General features: G+C 37.4%; 2 protein-coding genes across 5 annotated transcripts in view; one reads left to right on the forward strand and one right to left on the reverse strand.

Moving 5' to 3' along the window:
• LOC129499895 (uncharacterized) overlaps positions 1-8,318 on the forward strand; it is an 80,530-nt gene extending 72,212 nt beyond the window's left edge. Inside the window, exon 3 of the mRNA XM_055309935.1 lies at positions 6,508-8,318. Coding sequence (XP_055165910.1) covers positions 6,508-6,604 — 97 coding nt within the window. The 3' untranslated portion in view covers positions 6,605-8,318. The remainder of the gene's footprint in view (positions 1-6,507) is intronic.
• MFSD14B (major facilitator superfamily domain containing 14B) overlaps positions 1-17,621 on the reverse strand; it is a 76,076-nt gene that overhangs the window by 52,424 nt on the left and 6,031 nt on the right. For 2 of the 4 annotated variants that reach the window (XM_055309929.1, XM_055309928.1), the window contains exon 2: positions 2,520-2,615. In XM_055309929.1, coding sequence (XP_055165904.1) covers positions 2,520-2,615 — 96 coding nt within the window. Of the gene's footprint in view, positions 1-2,519; positions 2,616-2,767; positions 2,784-15,173; positions 15,310-17,621 lie in introns of those variants that run through there. The other 2 variants (XM_055309930.1, XM_055309931.1) reach the window with 2 other exon arrangements.

The following is a 17,621-nucleotide window of genomic DNA, read 5'->3' on the forward strand; positions in this document are numbered from 1 at the left end:
AGTTCCACAAGAAAAATACTATTTAGGGACGCCTGGGTGGCTCAGCGGTTGAGCGTCTGCCTTTGGCTCAGGGCGTGAACCTGGGATCCGGGATGGAGTCCCACATCAGGCTCCCCATAGGGAGCCTGCTTCTCCCTCTCCCTGTGTCTCTACCTCTCTCTGTCTCTCGTGAATAAATAAAATCTTCAAAATAAATGAATAAATGTATGTATGTATATACGTATGTGCCAGAATTAAAAGCTGTATAGCAAAGTCTTACATAAGGCTAACACCCTCCCTCTAAAGTTCCCAATTTTCTAAAGTTAATTTGGGAACAAAGATTATCTGTATTCAAAGTGATTCTCTGGTAAGGCAAAATGGTGACTGGGAAGAGTTAACCCACCAATGATTTTTATTTTTATTTTTTTATTTATTGTACGCTTTTTAATTGGAGTTCGAACTGCCAAAATACAGCATATCACCCAGTGCTCATCCCGTGAAATGCCCCCCTCAGTGCCCCCCGTCACCCAGTCACCCAACCCCCCGCCCACCTCCCTTTCCACTACCCCAGTTCGTTTCCCAGAGTTAGGAGTTTCTCATGTTCTGTCACCCTGATATTTCCCACTCATTTTCTCTCCTTTCCCCTTTATTCCCTTTCACTATTTTTTACATTCCTCAAATGAATGAGACCATTTAATGTCTGTCCTTCTCCGATTGACTTACTTCACTCAGCATAACACCCTCCAGTTCAATCCACATTGAAGCAAATGGTGGGTAATTGTCATTTCTAATGGCTAAGTAATATTCCATTGTATACATAGACCACATCTTCTTTATCCATTCATCTTTCAATGGACACCGAGGCTCCTTCCACAGTTTGGCTATTGTGGACATTGCTGCTATAAACATTGGGGTGCAGGTGTCCTGCCATTTCACTGCATCTGTATCTCTGGGGTAAATCCCCAGTAGTGCAATTCCTGGGTCATAGGGTAGCTCTATTTTTAACTCTTTGAGGAGCCTCCACAGTTTTCCAGAGTGGCTGCACCAGTTCACATTCCCACCAACAGTGCAAGAGGGTTCCCTTTTTCCACATCCTCTCCAACATTTGTTGTTACCTGTCTTGTTAATTTTCAACATTCTCACTGGTGTGAGGTGGTATCTCATTGTGGTTTTGATTTGTATTTCCCTGATGGCAAGTGATGCGGAGCACTTTCTCATGTGCTTGTTGGCCATTTCTATGTCTTCTTTGGTGAAATTTCTGTTCATGTCTTTGCCCATTTCATGACTGGATTGTTTGTTTCTTGGGTATTGAGTTTAATAAGTTCTTTATAGATCTTAGATACTAGCCCTTTATCTGATAGGTCATTTGCAAATATCTTCTCCCATTCTGTAGGTTGTCTTTTAGTTTTGTTGACTGTTTTTTGCTGTGCTGAAGCTTTTTATCTTGATTAAGTCCCAATAATTCATTTTTGCTATGATTTTTAAAGAACAATTTAAGAAAACTGAAATTTTTTTTTTATTTACTCATGAGAGACAGAGAGAGAGAGAGAGAGAGAGAGGCAGAGACACAGGCAGAGGGAGAAGCAGGCTCCATGCAGGGAGCTGGACATGAGACTCAATCCAGGTCTCCAGGATCAGGCCCTGGGCTGAAGGTGGCGCTAAACCGCTGAGCCACCCAGGCTGCCCCAAGACAACCGAAATTTAAGGTCAATTTAAAAACATCTTCTTTTTTCAATTTTAAAAATATTTTAATTAAAATTCTTAGTAATTGGGGCGCACCTTCGTGGCTCAGTCAAATAGGTACCTGACTCTTGATTAAGGCTCATGTCATGTCAGAATCACAGGATCCTGAGACTGAGCCCTGTGTCGAGCTCTGTGCTCCATATGGAGTCTGCCTGGGATTTTTCTCTCCTTCTCCCCCTACTTTACGCACTTGCACATGCGTGCATTCTCTCTCTAAAATGCAAATAAATAAAATATTTCTTAAAAAATAAACTAGTGATTAAGCACCCAAAGCCTACATGCCTATCCTTTCTTAAGCATCTCCCTTCCTTTAACCATACACGTATCAAACATCCAGGTTCTTGCTAAGAAATTAATAGAGCCTCTGCAAAGAAATGACTGTAAGTTAGCTACCAAATATGGAAATTTAGACATTATTATGATTATCATTTTCACTGTTACAAGGCACGTAATTACCAATCAATTTACTAGGTTCTTGGTCAAAGGCCATCATATCCATATAAATTAAGTTACAAAGCTCAATAAAACTTTGCAAAATTTCCCCTAGTGCATCTCCATGGTCTTCCTAAATACATACATTTCACCCACAGAACTTCCAAGAATATTTAACATGCAGCCCAGGTGTTTTGTTGCAGGTAGTTCAGTCTACACAGTGGATACAAACCAGTAGAATAAGCAGTCTTAAACTGCTGCCCAGTGTTTCTCTCAAACACATAGGTAGACATTTGGCCCTTAGGATATATGCTTAAGAATCTCTCTTCTGCTATCAAGACAAGGACCTGTTTAGCAATACTTACAGTTAACATTGGAGTTGTCAACAAGCCCCACGCAAAGAATTCTAGGAAGATGACAATAGCAGCATGGTATACACTTGGTCTGCCAAAGCCTTGTAGCTAAAAAAGGAAGAAAGTTATTATGAAAAACAGCAGACAGAAAAAAAAAAAAGCAGACAGATACAAGATCCATTTTGCTAAAATGGTATCTAACAACAACAACAAAAAATACTGTATGAAAAAATGCTGTATAAAATAAACTTAGGACCTACCTATATTATATACGATGAAACTTCATTCTGTGCCATCCCTGATGAATGAATCTTGCCTAATCATAGAAGATGCCAAAGTTATAAACTTTTTACTTGTCCCATCAACACAAATAACTGAGCTTTGGCTGAGAATCAACCGGGTCTTTAAGAGACTGAGGTTCTAAGACCTGACTATTCTGTCTCTTGCTAACAATGCGTTCCTCAGCAACTTGGCCTTTTATGTAAAGAGAAAGGCAGGCATGTAGGTCACTTGCTCAAAAGCTTCAGGGGCATCACAGATAATTTAAATGATGGGGGAGAAAGAATAAGGAAAATAGAGTCCATACTAAGGTGTCAATATCCAGCTTTCTGTTTCTGTTACATTTGGGTTTTTTTTTTTTGTTTTTCAAGATTTTATTTATTCATGAGAGATAAAAAAAAGACATGGGCAAAGGGAGAAGCAGACTCCCTGTGGGGAGCCCCACACAGGACTCAATTCTAGGACCTGGGGATCATGAGCCAAGCCAAAGGCAGACCCTCAACCACTGAGCCGCCCAGGTGCCCCTGTTTCTGTCACATTTGAAGACTGTCTATTCTGCTAGTTATCTGCAGCTTATGACTTCAGGAAATAAATCGATTTAGCACGCTTTGCTACCTACCACTTGGTAGTAACTGGAAGTGATGCCTGCAGTAAAATCCATGCTATGTCTATGCTTAATATTTTTAAGTCTTTAAAAGTTATAAAGAAGGCACCTGGGTAGCTCAATGGTTGGGCATGTGCCTTTGGCTCAGGTCATGATCCCAGAGTCCTGGGATCAAGTCCCATATTGGGCTCCCCACAGGGATCCTGCTTCTCCCTCTCCCTGTGTCTCTGCCTCTCTCTCATGAATAAATAAACAAAATAATAATAATAAAAAGGCAGAAGTAAAAAAATAAAAAATAAAAAATAAAAAAATAAAAATAAATAAAAAGGCAGAAGTAAATCTGCATCACTTGACTGGAATCTAATCATAAGGAAATGATTGATCAGACAAATCCCAATTGTGGGACATTCTACAAGACAACTGGCTTGGTCTCCTTAAAAATGTCAAGGTCATAAAAGACGAAAGTGAAGGTAAGGAGACTCATGCATACTGAAGGAGGGCAGAGCCACAACAAAATGGGGGATCTTGGACTGGATCCTGGGGGGAAGGGGAGCAAAAGGATAAAATCTGAATATGGACTTTATATAAAATAATCATACAGGTGTTCTCGATTTCTGCAACTGTCAAATGGTTTGGGGGAAAAAGTTGGTACATACATAGTTCCTAAAGCAAATGTCACAAAATGCTAACTGCTGAATTTAGATGAAAGGAATATAATTTTACTTTTTATTTTTTTTTGTAGTTTTGAAAATTTTCAAAGAGCCAAGAACAAATGTTATTAAAAATACAAACTTGTAAATTTCTAAATTTTCAATGTCCAATGAAAACTACTTTTAAAAGCCATTAAATAAGACATTTACAAAAAAAGAAAGCATTGTACAAAGTTTAAGAGAATATTTAAGCATGTAAGAACTCAACTCTCCAAGCCAAAAGCCCTTGAACATAACCTTCAAAAAGTACTAGATTTCCATAGTCCTTTACTAACAGAATAGTGCATGGAAATGGCAGCAACTCTTTAGCATCCGCCTGTGATTTAGCTTTCTGCTAAGCCATTCCAGCTGCTAGACATGGAAACTTGGCTATCACCCTTGCTCTCCCCACACTGCCTTCCGTCTAGTCCTCTAGCATCTCTTGTCTAGATTACAGAGTAGCTTCCTACGCTTGCTCTTCACCCACTGCACATCAGCCACCATGCCCCATTTATTTATTTATTTTTAAAGATTTTATTTATTTATTCATGAGAGACCAGAGAGAAAGATGGAGAGAGGCAGAGACACATGCAGAAACACAGGCAGAGGGAGAAGCAGGCTCCATGCAGGGAGCCAGACACGGGACTCAATCCCGAGTCTCCAGGATCCTGCCCTGGGCCGAAGGCAGGCACTAAACTGCTGAGCCACCTGGGCTGCCAGTACCATGCCCCATTTAAATAGAAGTCAGAGCTTGGCAACTCCTCTGCTCCACTCTCTGAAATGTCCAGGGCATTCACCCCACATCCCACTTGTCCAACATCTCCCTACCTCCTTGTTATGCTCTTATTGTTTTCTAGAGGATTTCCAACAAACTTCATAATTCATTTTTGTCTTCTGCCCATGGAATGGTAATTTAAATGCTATGAAGGAAATCATTTTTGTCTTTGTTCAATGATGTATCCAAACAGCCCTTCTCTGACCCCACTAAAGTAATAAGCACTCCACAAAATATGGAAGAAGGATCTCTTCTTCTGAGACGAACATCTTTTCTCTGATCTTTTTAAACAGCAAAACCTAAAATGTAGAAACATTTTTGAAGCAGATGGCCCAGTTTCTTCAATATGGGCAAAGAAAAAAAAGAAAAAGGAAAAGGAGGGAGAACTATGTTTGAATATAGATTAAAAGAAATTTAAGAAATATTAACCAAAATCAGTATGTGAGACTTTGGAGTTTAACACAAACTACCTGGAAAAAAAGGCAATTGTGAGACAATCATGGAAATTTGAAAACGGACTGGGTATTAGCTAATACTAAAGAAGCAGACTCCTTGTAATAATAGTATTGAAGTAAGGTGTGTTTTTTAAAGATCCTTCTCTCTTAGAGATACACACTAATGTATCTGTGAAATAAAAAGTATGTTCAGAATCTGTTTTAAAATCTACAGAAAAAAATGTAGAAGTGGTGGCAAAAATGAAAAAAAGTAAATCAGCATATATGCATTACTAATAATTTCTAGTTATTTGGGTAAAAATTCTGATAGTCACCCATCCCACACTACAGAACAATTGCTTACGAACACTGGGTGAACATGTCAATAAATATCCCAACTATTTATTGCTCTTGAATCATTCGTTTTATTTATTAAGCATCATGCATACAAGAATCTCAAAAAACTCTGAAAATAGCACACAGTAGGAAGCATAAGAAGGCAATCCTATTTCTCATTTGCAGTTTCTGTGTTTTGGTGCTTTCGTCAGCAATGAAGCTATTAGGGAGACCACTGAGATAGAGATCCATGTGATGTGACAGCAATGCTGAGTAAACATAAAAACAGATAAACACTTTAATCTGTGTGATACATCTTTAGGATATTATGCTATCTTAACACCTTACCAAAAAAACAGATAACCTTTTTGTTTACATGTGATATATAGGTTTAGATGCATCAACTAGAAATTGTTTAACAAACACCTGTTCTAAAACGCACACCTTCTTATTCTCACCTCTACATAAATTACTTTAATTAAATTATCATTTATTCCTAGCCAATACCAGTGCTACATAAATGTAGAATGACAGGCAGGCAGACCTTGGTAAGGTGGGAACTTAGTGTGGGCAACTGGATATAAGAAGGTGACAAAAATAAATCTGCATTCCCTCCAATTCTTTCTAAGGTCTTGGTGGCCAGTATGCTGATAAAAACAGTATCACAAGTTTCTCCCCTAAATTATCTGAGCTAACCAGAAAAACTTTAACAAAACCTAACCAATCATTTCTAGTTGAACCTAATCTAGTGCAGCCTCTCTGGATCACTTCAATGTCTTTTCTCTCCATTTGCCCCTTTATAAATCAGTACAGATCTTGAGATATTTAGATGATAAATATGTGGTGATGTCTTTATACATTCATACTACCATCTCTCCCACAGGCAACTGCAACAGTCTCTTAACCCTACCCTGACTTCACTTCCCTGCCTTCTCCAAATCTTTCTTGATACTACACTCAGAGTGATCACTCTAAAATAAAATATACATGTCATCCTGTGATACCTGCAGAAGACGGCAGAAACTGAGCTACAAATTCTGAACCTCATTCCTGTGCATGTAATCCTTTTGCAATGTGACTGTGCTGTGTATGCCAACAGAAAGTGGAGTCTATTTCTCCATATCCCTGGATCTGGGCTGGCTTTACAACTTGCTCTGACCAACAGATGTCAGGTGAAGGGACAACATGGACGTCTGAACCTAGCCTCCAGAGGCCTTCAAGACCACATGAAAACACCTTCTAGACACAAGAGGATGAAAGCATATAAAGTCCTCCCTACTAAGGCCACCTAGGCCAACCAGTGAACAGCTATTACCAACTGCCTGACAGAGGATCAAGGCCGTCTTAAATCCAACAACTCCATCAAGCTTGCAGATGACTACAGAAGCACAAGTAACTCCAAACAAATCCAGTGAAGAACCCCAAGCTGAGCTAGCCCAAACAACTGTTATTAATGGTTGCTGTTTTAAGGCCACTAAATTTGGCTTTATGTAGCAATCCTTAAGTGATAAAGTCCCCTCCTCTGCCCTCATGTTTAAGTTTAAACTCTTAAAACTGTCTTGAGATCCCTTTTGCAGTTCTCTAATCTCATCCCTCAGCCCACACATACTTGAAAATCAACACAGGGAAACTTCTCTAAAGTGGAGCCAAAAGGCCCTCGCTCCAGGGTGTGAACTCGTGATTTTCCTAGCATACTGAAGTTAGCTTGTAGGTGAATAAAAGGCATGGTCCCCAGTATTGTGTTTAAAAGACTGTCTGTATACTACCCATCATAGGAAATATTAAACACTGAATGGGGGGGGCGCAGGTGGAGGGAAAGGGAGAGAGACCCTGAGATGATAATCTGAGCTGAAACTAACAGTCAGATGCTCCACCAACTGAACCACCCAGTCACCTCTATTTTAAAACAACTTAAAACCTACAGAAAAGTTGCAAAACCAGCACAGGGTTCTGGTATATCCTTCGCCAAACTTCCTCAAATATTAATGTCTTTGATAACTATGGTACTATTACCCAAACTTAGAAATTAACATTGCTATACTACTTAAGCTAATTTATATGTGTTATATGAATGTCACCATTTTCCCCACTAACGTTTTCTTTTTCCTGATTTAGGATCTAACCCAGGATTTAGCACTGCATTTTGTTCTCATGTTTTCTTGGATTATTCCAATCTGAGATAGCTACTAAGGCTTTTATTTTTTACTTTCGTGATCTTTACACTTTTGAGAACCACTGATATATTCTTTACCAGTCATTTTGTAGAATGCCCTTCAATTTGAATTTGTTTAATACTCTCATTATTAGATTGAGGATATGCATTTTTTTAATTTTTTCTTCAGCTATAATTCACATTCCATTACATTAGCCGTTTTCAAGTGTACAGGTCAATGTTTCTTGGTATATTCACAGGTTGTAAAATTACCACCATTATCTAGTTCTGGAATATTTTCATTACCCCAAAAAGAAACCTAATATCCATCAGCAGTCACTCCCCATTCTCTCCTCACCCCATTTCGCATTTCGTAGCAATGATTAATGTACTCTATCTCTATGGATTTGTGTATTCTGGAGTCATATTAAATGGAATTCACAAATTGAATCATATAATATGTTGCCTACTGTGCCTTGCTTCCTCCATTTAGCATGTTTTCAAGAATCATCCATGTTCATCATTCAATTTTTTTAAGATTTTATTTATTTATTTATGAGACAGAAAGAGAGAAAGAGAGAGAGAGAGAGGCAGAGACACAGGCAGAGGGAGAAGCAGGCGCCATGCAGGGAGCCTGATGTGGGACTTGATCTCGAGTCTCCAAGATCACGCCCTGGGCTGAAGGCGGCGCTAAAATGCTGAGCCACCCAGGCTGCCCCATCATTCAATTTTATGGCCATATAATACTCCATTATGTGAATATATTGCTTTTTTTTTATTCAATTGTAATAAAATTACAATTGTAATAAAAAAGTTGTATAGGGGCACCTGGAGGGCTCAGCAGGTTAAGCAACAGCCTCTTGGTTTTGGCTCAGGTCTTGATCTCAGGGTTGTGAGATCCAGCCCCACATTGGCTCCACAATCAACAGAGTCTGCTTGAGTCTCCCATTCTCCCTCTGCCCCTCCCCCTGCTCATGTGCATTCTAAATAAATAAATAAAATATATATTTTTTAAAAGCTGTACATACTGTGGGTGAAAAAAATACTTCAACTTACTATGTCAGTTAATATCTCTAACATAAAATGTTTCTTAAAAAAAAAAAATCAAGAAGAAAAAGACTAACAACCCAACAAAAAGATGGGCAAGAGATATGAACAGTTCATAGAATAAGATATCAAACAGCCCTTCAACTTTATTCATAATAAGAAAAATGCAAAATCAAGCTATAGTTAGACATAATTCCTCACTATTGGAATGGCAAAAATTTCAGAAGTTTGACAATATGACCACACACTGCTAATGGGGATGAGAAATGGTACAATGTGGCAATACTTACATATTTATCTTCTGAAGCAACAACCCCACTCTAGGGATTTGTCATAAGACAATATGGCAAAAATATGAGGTGTCATGTGCATATGGCTACCATAGTAGCCAAACAAAAAGCAAGGTACAGAATAATGTGTAATATACAGTATCTTTTATACCTGGGAGGACTGAAGAATATGTGAATATGAATGCTTACACATTTGCTTAAACAAAACACAAGATGTCAAGAAAAATAAGCATCCAAGCTATTACATACCGGAAGGAGAGAAGGGAGTTAAAGTGACAGGATGGAAGCTAGATTCCATATGTTTCTTGATACGTTTAAACTTTGGAACCAGGTAAATCCTTTAGCTAATTCTAAAACAAAATCAAATCCAAATTAAATATGTCAAACATACCTATTTATCAAGTTGTGGTTCAGCTGCTTTAAAACACCAAATCTGAATGAATATCCTTAGAAGCTATATTCTAAGGGTAAAAAGAAAATCAAACCTTAAACCGTTTTAAGTAATCATGTTGGTAGTAATAATGTTTTTATATTCTGAAACTTTCAAATATAAGAATACAATAAACAAGTTACTATGCTATTGTCACTAAGAACCAAGATTTCCCTTGTAATAGAGAAGATACAAATATAAAATCAAAATAGAAAAATTTGAAATTCTAAATTTGGTTTAAGAAAATAGGGATCCCTGGGTGGTGCAGCGGTTTGGCGCCTGCCTTTGACCCAGGGCGCGATCCTGTAGACCCGGGATCGAATCCCACGTCGAGCTCCTGGTGCATGGAGCCTGCTTCTCCCTCTGCCTGTGTCTCTGCCTCTCTCTCTCTCTGTGACTATCCTAAGTAAATAAAAATTAAAAAAAAATTTAAAAAGAAAATATACACACTATGATATACATTACCTTAATGAGAAAACAGTTAAAATTTTCTAGTTCTAGCCACTGAAAAGACCTAGAAAAAATGAGCAACCATACAGGTGCAAACACCCCTTATGGCCCAAGATTGTGTTCTTCGAATATCATTTCCCACTAAAAGAAAATGGGGCTTTTTGGACAAAGCTGATTCCAGGTTTGGGGCAAGAAATTTATTTGATTCTGGAACCTATCTTGCCAAAAGCAAAGATGTTACTGAAAACTATAGTCACATCAAAAGGATTCAGGAGCCAACCTGAGGAATTACTACTGGACAAAGACTGAGTAAAAGAGTAATATCTGGCATGGATTGAAACATATCATATGTGTTCAATTTTACAAGTTCATCAATCTTTGGAGGATGCTAGAAAACCAAGCCGTCATTCTGAAAACTGCTAAATAAGGAAAGTGGAAAAAGGAAGCATTTATCCCGCTCTTCTGTATCCTAGGATAACCAAATATTTGACTAGGAAAAGTTCTTTTTAGGAATTTTGATAATGAATGAAGGAATGATTAACTTAAAATCTTGCCACTTTGTGGGATCCCTGGGTGGCACAGTGGTTTGGCGCCTGCCTTTGTCCCAGGGCGCGATCCTGGAGACCCGGGATCGAATCCCACATCGGGCTCCCGGTGCATGGAGCCTGCTTCTCCCTCTGCCTGTGTCTTTGCCCCTCTCTCTCTCTCTCTGTCTCTCTCTCTCTCTCTCTGTGTGTGTGTGTGTGTGTGTGACTATCATAAATTAAAAAAAAAATCTTGCCACGTTTTAACCTCACTAATATAGTCAATTTAGGCAACAACCACTAATGGCTGTTAAAACCATTAGGTAAAAGCTGATATGTTACTTTATAAGGGAATTAAGCTGACAAGACTTCCTTAAACCTGATCAATTATAACATCACAAAGAGAGTCAAAGGTTATTTGTTGCATGATGAGATACACAAGAAATAAATAACTTATAAGGTATCCCTGCCAAGATAAAACAAAGCAAACACAAAACCTGGATTCAATTCAGCTAATATGTAAGGACCAGCTTAATAAAAATACAGGTGTAATAAGATTGGCCTTATGTGTTGGTTTTTTTATTTTGGCCTTGTATGATTTTAACTGTTGAAGTAGGGTGATGAATATGGGGGAGTATTCATAACAAAATGTTGGAAAACTAAAAAGCTTCAAAGAGGTTGTAAAAAAAAATTTGTAGGAGCTACTTGTGGTACCATTAACAGTGTTTAAAAATACCTGTCTCCCCATATCCTAAGACTGCAAATAATTTTTAAGTATTTTCTAGTTAGACTTTTTAATGTTTATTGTTTATTTAATGTTTATATCATTTTATTTTGCACTTCTGTGATTACAAGAGAAGTAGAACTTCCTCCCTATACTTTTTTGAAAGTTATTTTTATTTGTCTACAAACTGTTCATTCCTTCGCATATTTTTTCATTGGAGAATGGAATCTTTCATGTTTATTTATAGGACTTCTTCACAGTACCAAAGATATTTATATTATGTAATATTAAATCATTCATTCTCCCTCACCTACTGGCACTTACACCCTTTAAAAATAAATAGCACAAACAGATAATTCAACAATAATAGTTGGAGACTTCCATACCCACTTATAATAATGGATAGAACAATCAGAAGTTCAACAGAAGCAAAGATTTTAATAACACTACATTAAGTAAACCTAACAAATATTTACCGATCACCCCACCCAACTACAGCAATACATTCTTCTCATGTGTACACAAAAATACCATAAAACAAGTTTAAATAAATTAAAAAGACTGAAATCATATAAACTACATTCTTTTGACCACAATGTAATGAAACTAGAAATCAGTAACATAAAGAAATATGGAAAATTCACAGATACATGGAAATTAAAACAATATGCACCTAAATAGCTATAGGTCAAATAAGAAATCACAAGGAAGGTCACGAAACTTTCAGATGAATAAAAATAAAAACAACATATCAAAGTTTGTTGAATTCAGTTAAAGCAGTGCTTACAGGGAAGTTTATAGTTGTAAATGCCTTATTATTCAAAAAAAAAAAGGAAAAAAAATCTGCTATCAATAACCTAACTTTTCACTGTAAGAAACCAGAAAAGCAAAACTAAACCAAAGCAAGAAAAAGTAAATAATAATGGGTTACAGCAGGAATAAATACAACAGTGAACAGAAAAGCATCAGAGAATTATCAAACTATCATACTATCAAAAAATAATGAAACTATTAAAAAATTAACAAATCCTTAGTGAGACTGACCACAAGAAATAGAGGGAAGATTTAAATTTCTAAAATTGGAAGCAAAATATTTATCAGCAATTGTAAGCCAATGGATTGGATAATCTAGATGAAATGGACAAATTCCTAGAAAAGTCTACTAAGACTGAATCATAAAGAAATAGGATATATGAATATACCTAGAACTAGTAACAGTATTGGAACAGTGATCAAAAATCTCCCAATAAAGAAAAGTCCTGGATTTCATGGCTTCATTGGTAAATTCTACCAAACATTTAAACAAGACCAAACGTCAATCACTCTCAAAGTCCTCTCAAAAATGAAGAGGGAACACTTCCTAACACATTCTATGAAGAAAAAGCATTTACCTGTACCAAAGAAAAAGATGCAAGAAATAGTGCAGATTAATTTCCCTTATGCTAACGATACAAAAATCCTTAACAGGATACTAGCAAACTAAATTCAGCAGCCTATTTAAAGGGCTCTAATAGGGATCCCTGGGTGGCTCAGCGGTTTCGTGCCTGCCTTTGGCCCAGGGCACGATCCTGGAGTCCCGGGATCGAGTCCCGCGTCGGGCTCCCAGCATGGAGCCTGCTTCTCCCTCTGCCTGTGTCTCTGCCTCTCTCTCTGCCTCTCTCTCTCTCTCTCTCTCTCTCTCTCTCTCTCTCTCTCATGAATAAATAAATAAATAAAAATAAATCTTTAAAAAAAAAGGGCTCTAATAACTATAGCCAAGTGAGATTCATTCCTGGAATATAAGAAAAGTTCACATATGAAAATCAATCAACAGAACACACCACATTAAAATGAAGTGGGGGAGGAACAGACACAGGATCATTTCCACTAATGCAGAAAAAGCATTTGACAAAATTAACAGCTCTTCATGATGAAAATTCTTAAAAAGTAGAAGAAATTATCTCAATATGGTAAATGGCACATAAGAAAAAATCCACACCTAATATCACAGTCACTAGGTGAAAGGCTGAAAAAAACGTTTGTTTTAAGATCAGGAACATGAAGAGGATGTTTGCTTTCAACACTGTATACAATGCAGTATTGGGAGTTCCAGCCACAGTAATTACAGAAGAAAAAGTTAGCCTACAATAGCAGCAGAAGCACCAACAGACACCATGCCAAGACCTGATCAAAGCAAATTACAGATCCTACCATTTTATCTTTACTGAATTGCAATAGAAACTATTATTATTCCCATTTTATAGATGACAAAACTCAGATGCAGAATCAAATAACTCGCCCAAGTTGCACAGTTTACTAAGTGCCTAAGCCAGTATTCCAGCCAGAGAATCACTTATCTCCAGAGTGCAAGTTACTAACCACTATAATACTTATACCACCTTTCTCAGAGAGCCCAAAGTTCTCCACAAATAGAAATCAGCACATACATATGACAGGTGTCCTGGACTGCGGCAACCTGAGAAAGAGGTGCAGGAGCCAAATGTAGACAGTTCCTCAGGCAAAGTGCAGCCTTTTACTTACCCACCCACCCACCCCCTTTTCCAAACTAGCGTGGCCTGGCTAGTGTGTATCTGGGCAAAAGAACAATCTCCACCAAACTCCTGACTTGCTTTCTCGACATCACCAGAAAACATCAGATGAACCAGCATCTAGCTTTTGTCAATCAAGTCATCTGCTTTCAACTGGAAAAAGATAAGGTTGAAAGCTACTCCCATTTGTCCCAAACATGATTCCCCAACTCAAAGATCACAGTACACAGTAAATGTCAATGACTTTGTCCACATGAAAGTGGAAGAGAGAGGCTGTCATATACACCAACCTACTAGAACTGAGTTTCCACAAATAAACCCATGAATCTATGTCCTGCTTTTTTGGCAAAAGTGTCAAATCCAATCAAAAAGAATAGCTTCTTCAACAAATGACACTGAAACAACTGAATTTCCACATGTAAGCTGGAACCCTACCTTATGCCATAGACAAAAGTTAACTCACATCAGATCTAAGCTAAAACCACAAAGCTCCTGGAAGAAAACAGAGGTAAATCTTGGATTTGGTCATAGATTCTTAGACATGACTCCAAAGCAACAAAAGAAACAAGCAATAAAAGAAAAAGTAGATATTGGGCTGCATCAAAATCAGAAACTTTTAAAATGAACCAAAACCCTGAATATAAGACATAAAACTTTTATAAAATGACATAAAGGGAAAGCTTCATAACACTGCATTTGACAATGATATCTTGAATATGAGCCCCCCCCCAAAAAAAAGAGACAGCAAAAGTAAAGACAAATAAATTGGATGTTACCAAAATTTAAAACTTCTGCACATCAAAGGATACCATTAACAGAATGAATAGGCAACCTATGGAGAAAATATTTGCAATGCCTGTATCTGATCAGAAGGTAATTTCCATAATTTACCAAGAACCACTACAACTCAAAATAACAACCACCACCACCTAATTTGAAAATGAGCAAAGGGATCCCTGGGTGGCTCAGCTGTTTAGCACCTCCCTTGGGCTCAGGGCGTGATCCTGGAGTCCCAGGATCGAGTCCCAGAATCGAGTCCCACATCGGGCTCCCAGTGAGGAGCCTGCTTCTCCCTCTGCTTGTGTCTCTGCCTCTTTCTGTGTCTCATGAATAAATAAATAAAATCTTAAAAAAAAAAATGAGCAAAAAACTTGTATTTCTTCCAAAGAAGATACACAAACGGCCAATAATATATGAAAAGATGCTCAAAATCACTAATTATTAGTGAAATGCAAAATCAAAATGTGATAGTACCTCCTATTCATCAGGATGGTTACTCTCCAAAACAAAACAAAACCCAGAAAATGACAGGTGTGGTGTGGATGTAGAGATATTGGAACCCTTGTGCAATGTTGGTATGAATTTAAAATGGTGCAGCCACAAAGGGAAAAAGCATGGTGGTACCTCAAAAATCAAAAATGGAATTATCCAATGATCCAGCAATTCCACTTCTGGGTAGGTATCCAAAAGAATTCAAAGCAGGGTCTCAAAGAGATATTTATTTGTACAATCATGTTCACAGTGGCAATATTCGCAATAGCTAAAAAAAAAAAAAAGGAAGCAATGAAATACTCAGCACATAAAAGGAGAAACAAAATACAGCATATACATAAAATGGAATACTATTCAGTCTCAAAGGAAATTCTGAGACACACTACACATGGCTTCAACAATCTTAAAGAAAACATATTTCAACGTGTGTCAAACAACAACACTGAGGACATTATGCTGAGTGTCACAAAAAGTGTATGATTTTACTTATATATGAGGTATCTAGAGTAGTCAAACTTATAGAAACTGAAAGCAGAAAGGCAGTTATTAGGGAATGGGGGACAGGGTAAATGCTATGTAATGGATGTAGAGGTTTAGTTTTGACAAACTGAAAAGTTCTAGAGAATGGTTTCACAATAACATAAATATATTCAACACTACTAAACTGCACACTTAAAAATACTTAAGCAGTTGGGGCCCCTGGGTGGCTCAGTTGGTTAAGCATCTGCCTTTGGCTCAGATCATGATCCTGGGGTCCTGGATGGAGCCCCACATTTGGTGTCCTGCTCAGTGGGGAGTCTGCTTCCCTCTCTGACCGTCCCCTTGCTCATGCTCTCTCTCACGCTCTCAAATAAATAAATAAATAAATCTTAAAAAAAAAATTAAGGGGTGCCAGGGTGGCTTAGTGAGTTAAGCATCAGACTAGATCTCAGCTCAGGTCTTGATCTCAGGGTTGTGAGTTCAAGCCCCACAGTGGAGCCTACTTAAATAAAGGAAAAAAAAAAAAGCTTAAAATAGTCAATTTTACGCTATGTGTATTATATTGCAATATTAAAAATTTCTTAAATCAACTATATTTCTATATATTGGCAACAATTGTGAATCTGAATTTAAGAGTTTACATTTTTTCATATGTTTACGCTATTATGTACAACAGCATCAAAAAATATGAAATAAAAAAATATATGAAATAGGGTATAATCTGACAATGTGAAAGACCTATATGCTGAAAACTACAAAACATAGGTGGGAAATTTTAAATAAGATCTAAAATAAATGGAGCAGTCCCTCCTTCATGAATGAGAAGACTCAATGTTGTCTTCAATTCTTTCCAAACAGATCTTCAGAGCCAACACAATCCCAATGAAAATAGAAGCAGGGGTTTTTGTTTTTAAAGATTTTATTTATTCACTAGAGTCAAAGAGAGAGAGAAAGAGAGAGAGAGAGAGAGAGGCAGAGACACAGGCAGAGGGAGAAGCAGGCTCCACGCAGGGAACCCGATGAGGGACTCGATCTGGGATCTCCAGGATGCCACCCTGGGCTGAAGGTGGCATGAAACCGCTGAGCTGCCCGAGTTTTTGTTTTTGTAGAAGTCTACAATCTGATTCTATTGTTCTAAAATGCAAAATATATGGACACATATCTGGGTTAAGTGAATTTTGACTACAGTGCAAACACAATTTAGAAAATAAAAAAGTCTTTTGGGGGCACATAGATGGCTCAGTTGGTTAAGCACTGGACTCTTTAGTTTCTGCTCAGGTCATGATCTTGGGGTTGTGGGGCTGAGCCCTATGATAGGCTCTGAACTTGGCAGGCTCTGAACTTGGCTCTGAGTCTGCTCAAGATTCTCTCTCTCCTTCTTCCCTTGTACCCCTCCCCACCACATGCTCTTTCTTTCAAATAAATAAAATCTTAAAAAAAAAAGTCTCTTCAACAAATCATGCAAAAATCAGTTATCCATACACAAAAAATGAACTTCCATTCACACTTTGACTTTGTATATTATAAACTAATTCAAAATGGTCATAAACCTAATTATAAAATCAAAAAACCTTCTAAAAACATAGAAGGAAATCCTTATGATAATGAGTTAAATAACCATTTCTTAAATCTAAAACCAAAAACACTATCCATAAAAGAACAAATTAATAAATTTCATCAAAATCAAAAACTGCTCTTCTAAAAACACAGCTTGGAAGAAAATATTTGCAAAGCATATATCTGATAAAGGACTCACATCCCAAATATAAAAGGACTCTCAAAAATCTATTTTAATAAACATCCTAACAACAACAAAAATAGGCAAGACCTAAACAGACACTTCACCAAGAGGATACGAAGATGGCAAATTTATGGAAAGATGTTGAATATCATTAGCCATAGGGGCATACAAATTAAAACACAGTACGATACCACTATTAAGGATCTATTACAAGAGCTTACACTAAATGTCGAGGATGTTGAAGAAATGGAACTCTCATAGTGTTAGTGATCATGTAAAATTGCACAATAACCTTATAGAATGGTTTGGCAGTTTTTTAAAAAAATTTAAACAATACACCTACCATATAATTCAGCCAT

This window comes from Nyctereutes procyonoides, unplaced genomic scaffold (assembly GCF_905146905.1).
Source record: "Nyctereutes procyonoides isolate TBG_1078 unplaced genomic scaffold, NYPRO_anot_genome, whole genome shotgun sequence".
NCBI classification, from domain to species: Eukaryota; Metazoa; Chordata; class Mammalia; order Carnivora; family Canidae; genus Nyctereutes; species Nyctereutes procyonoides.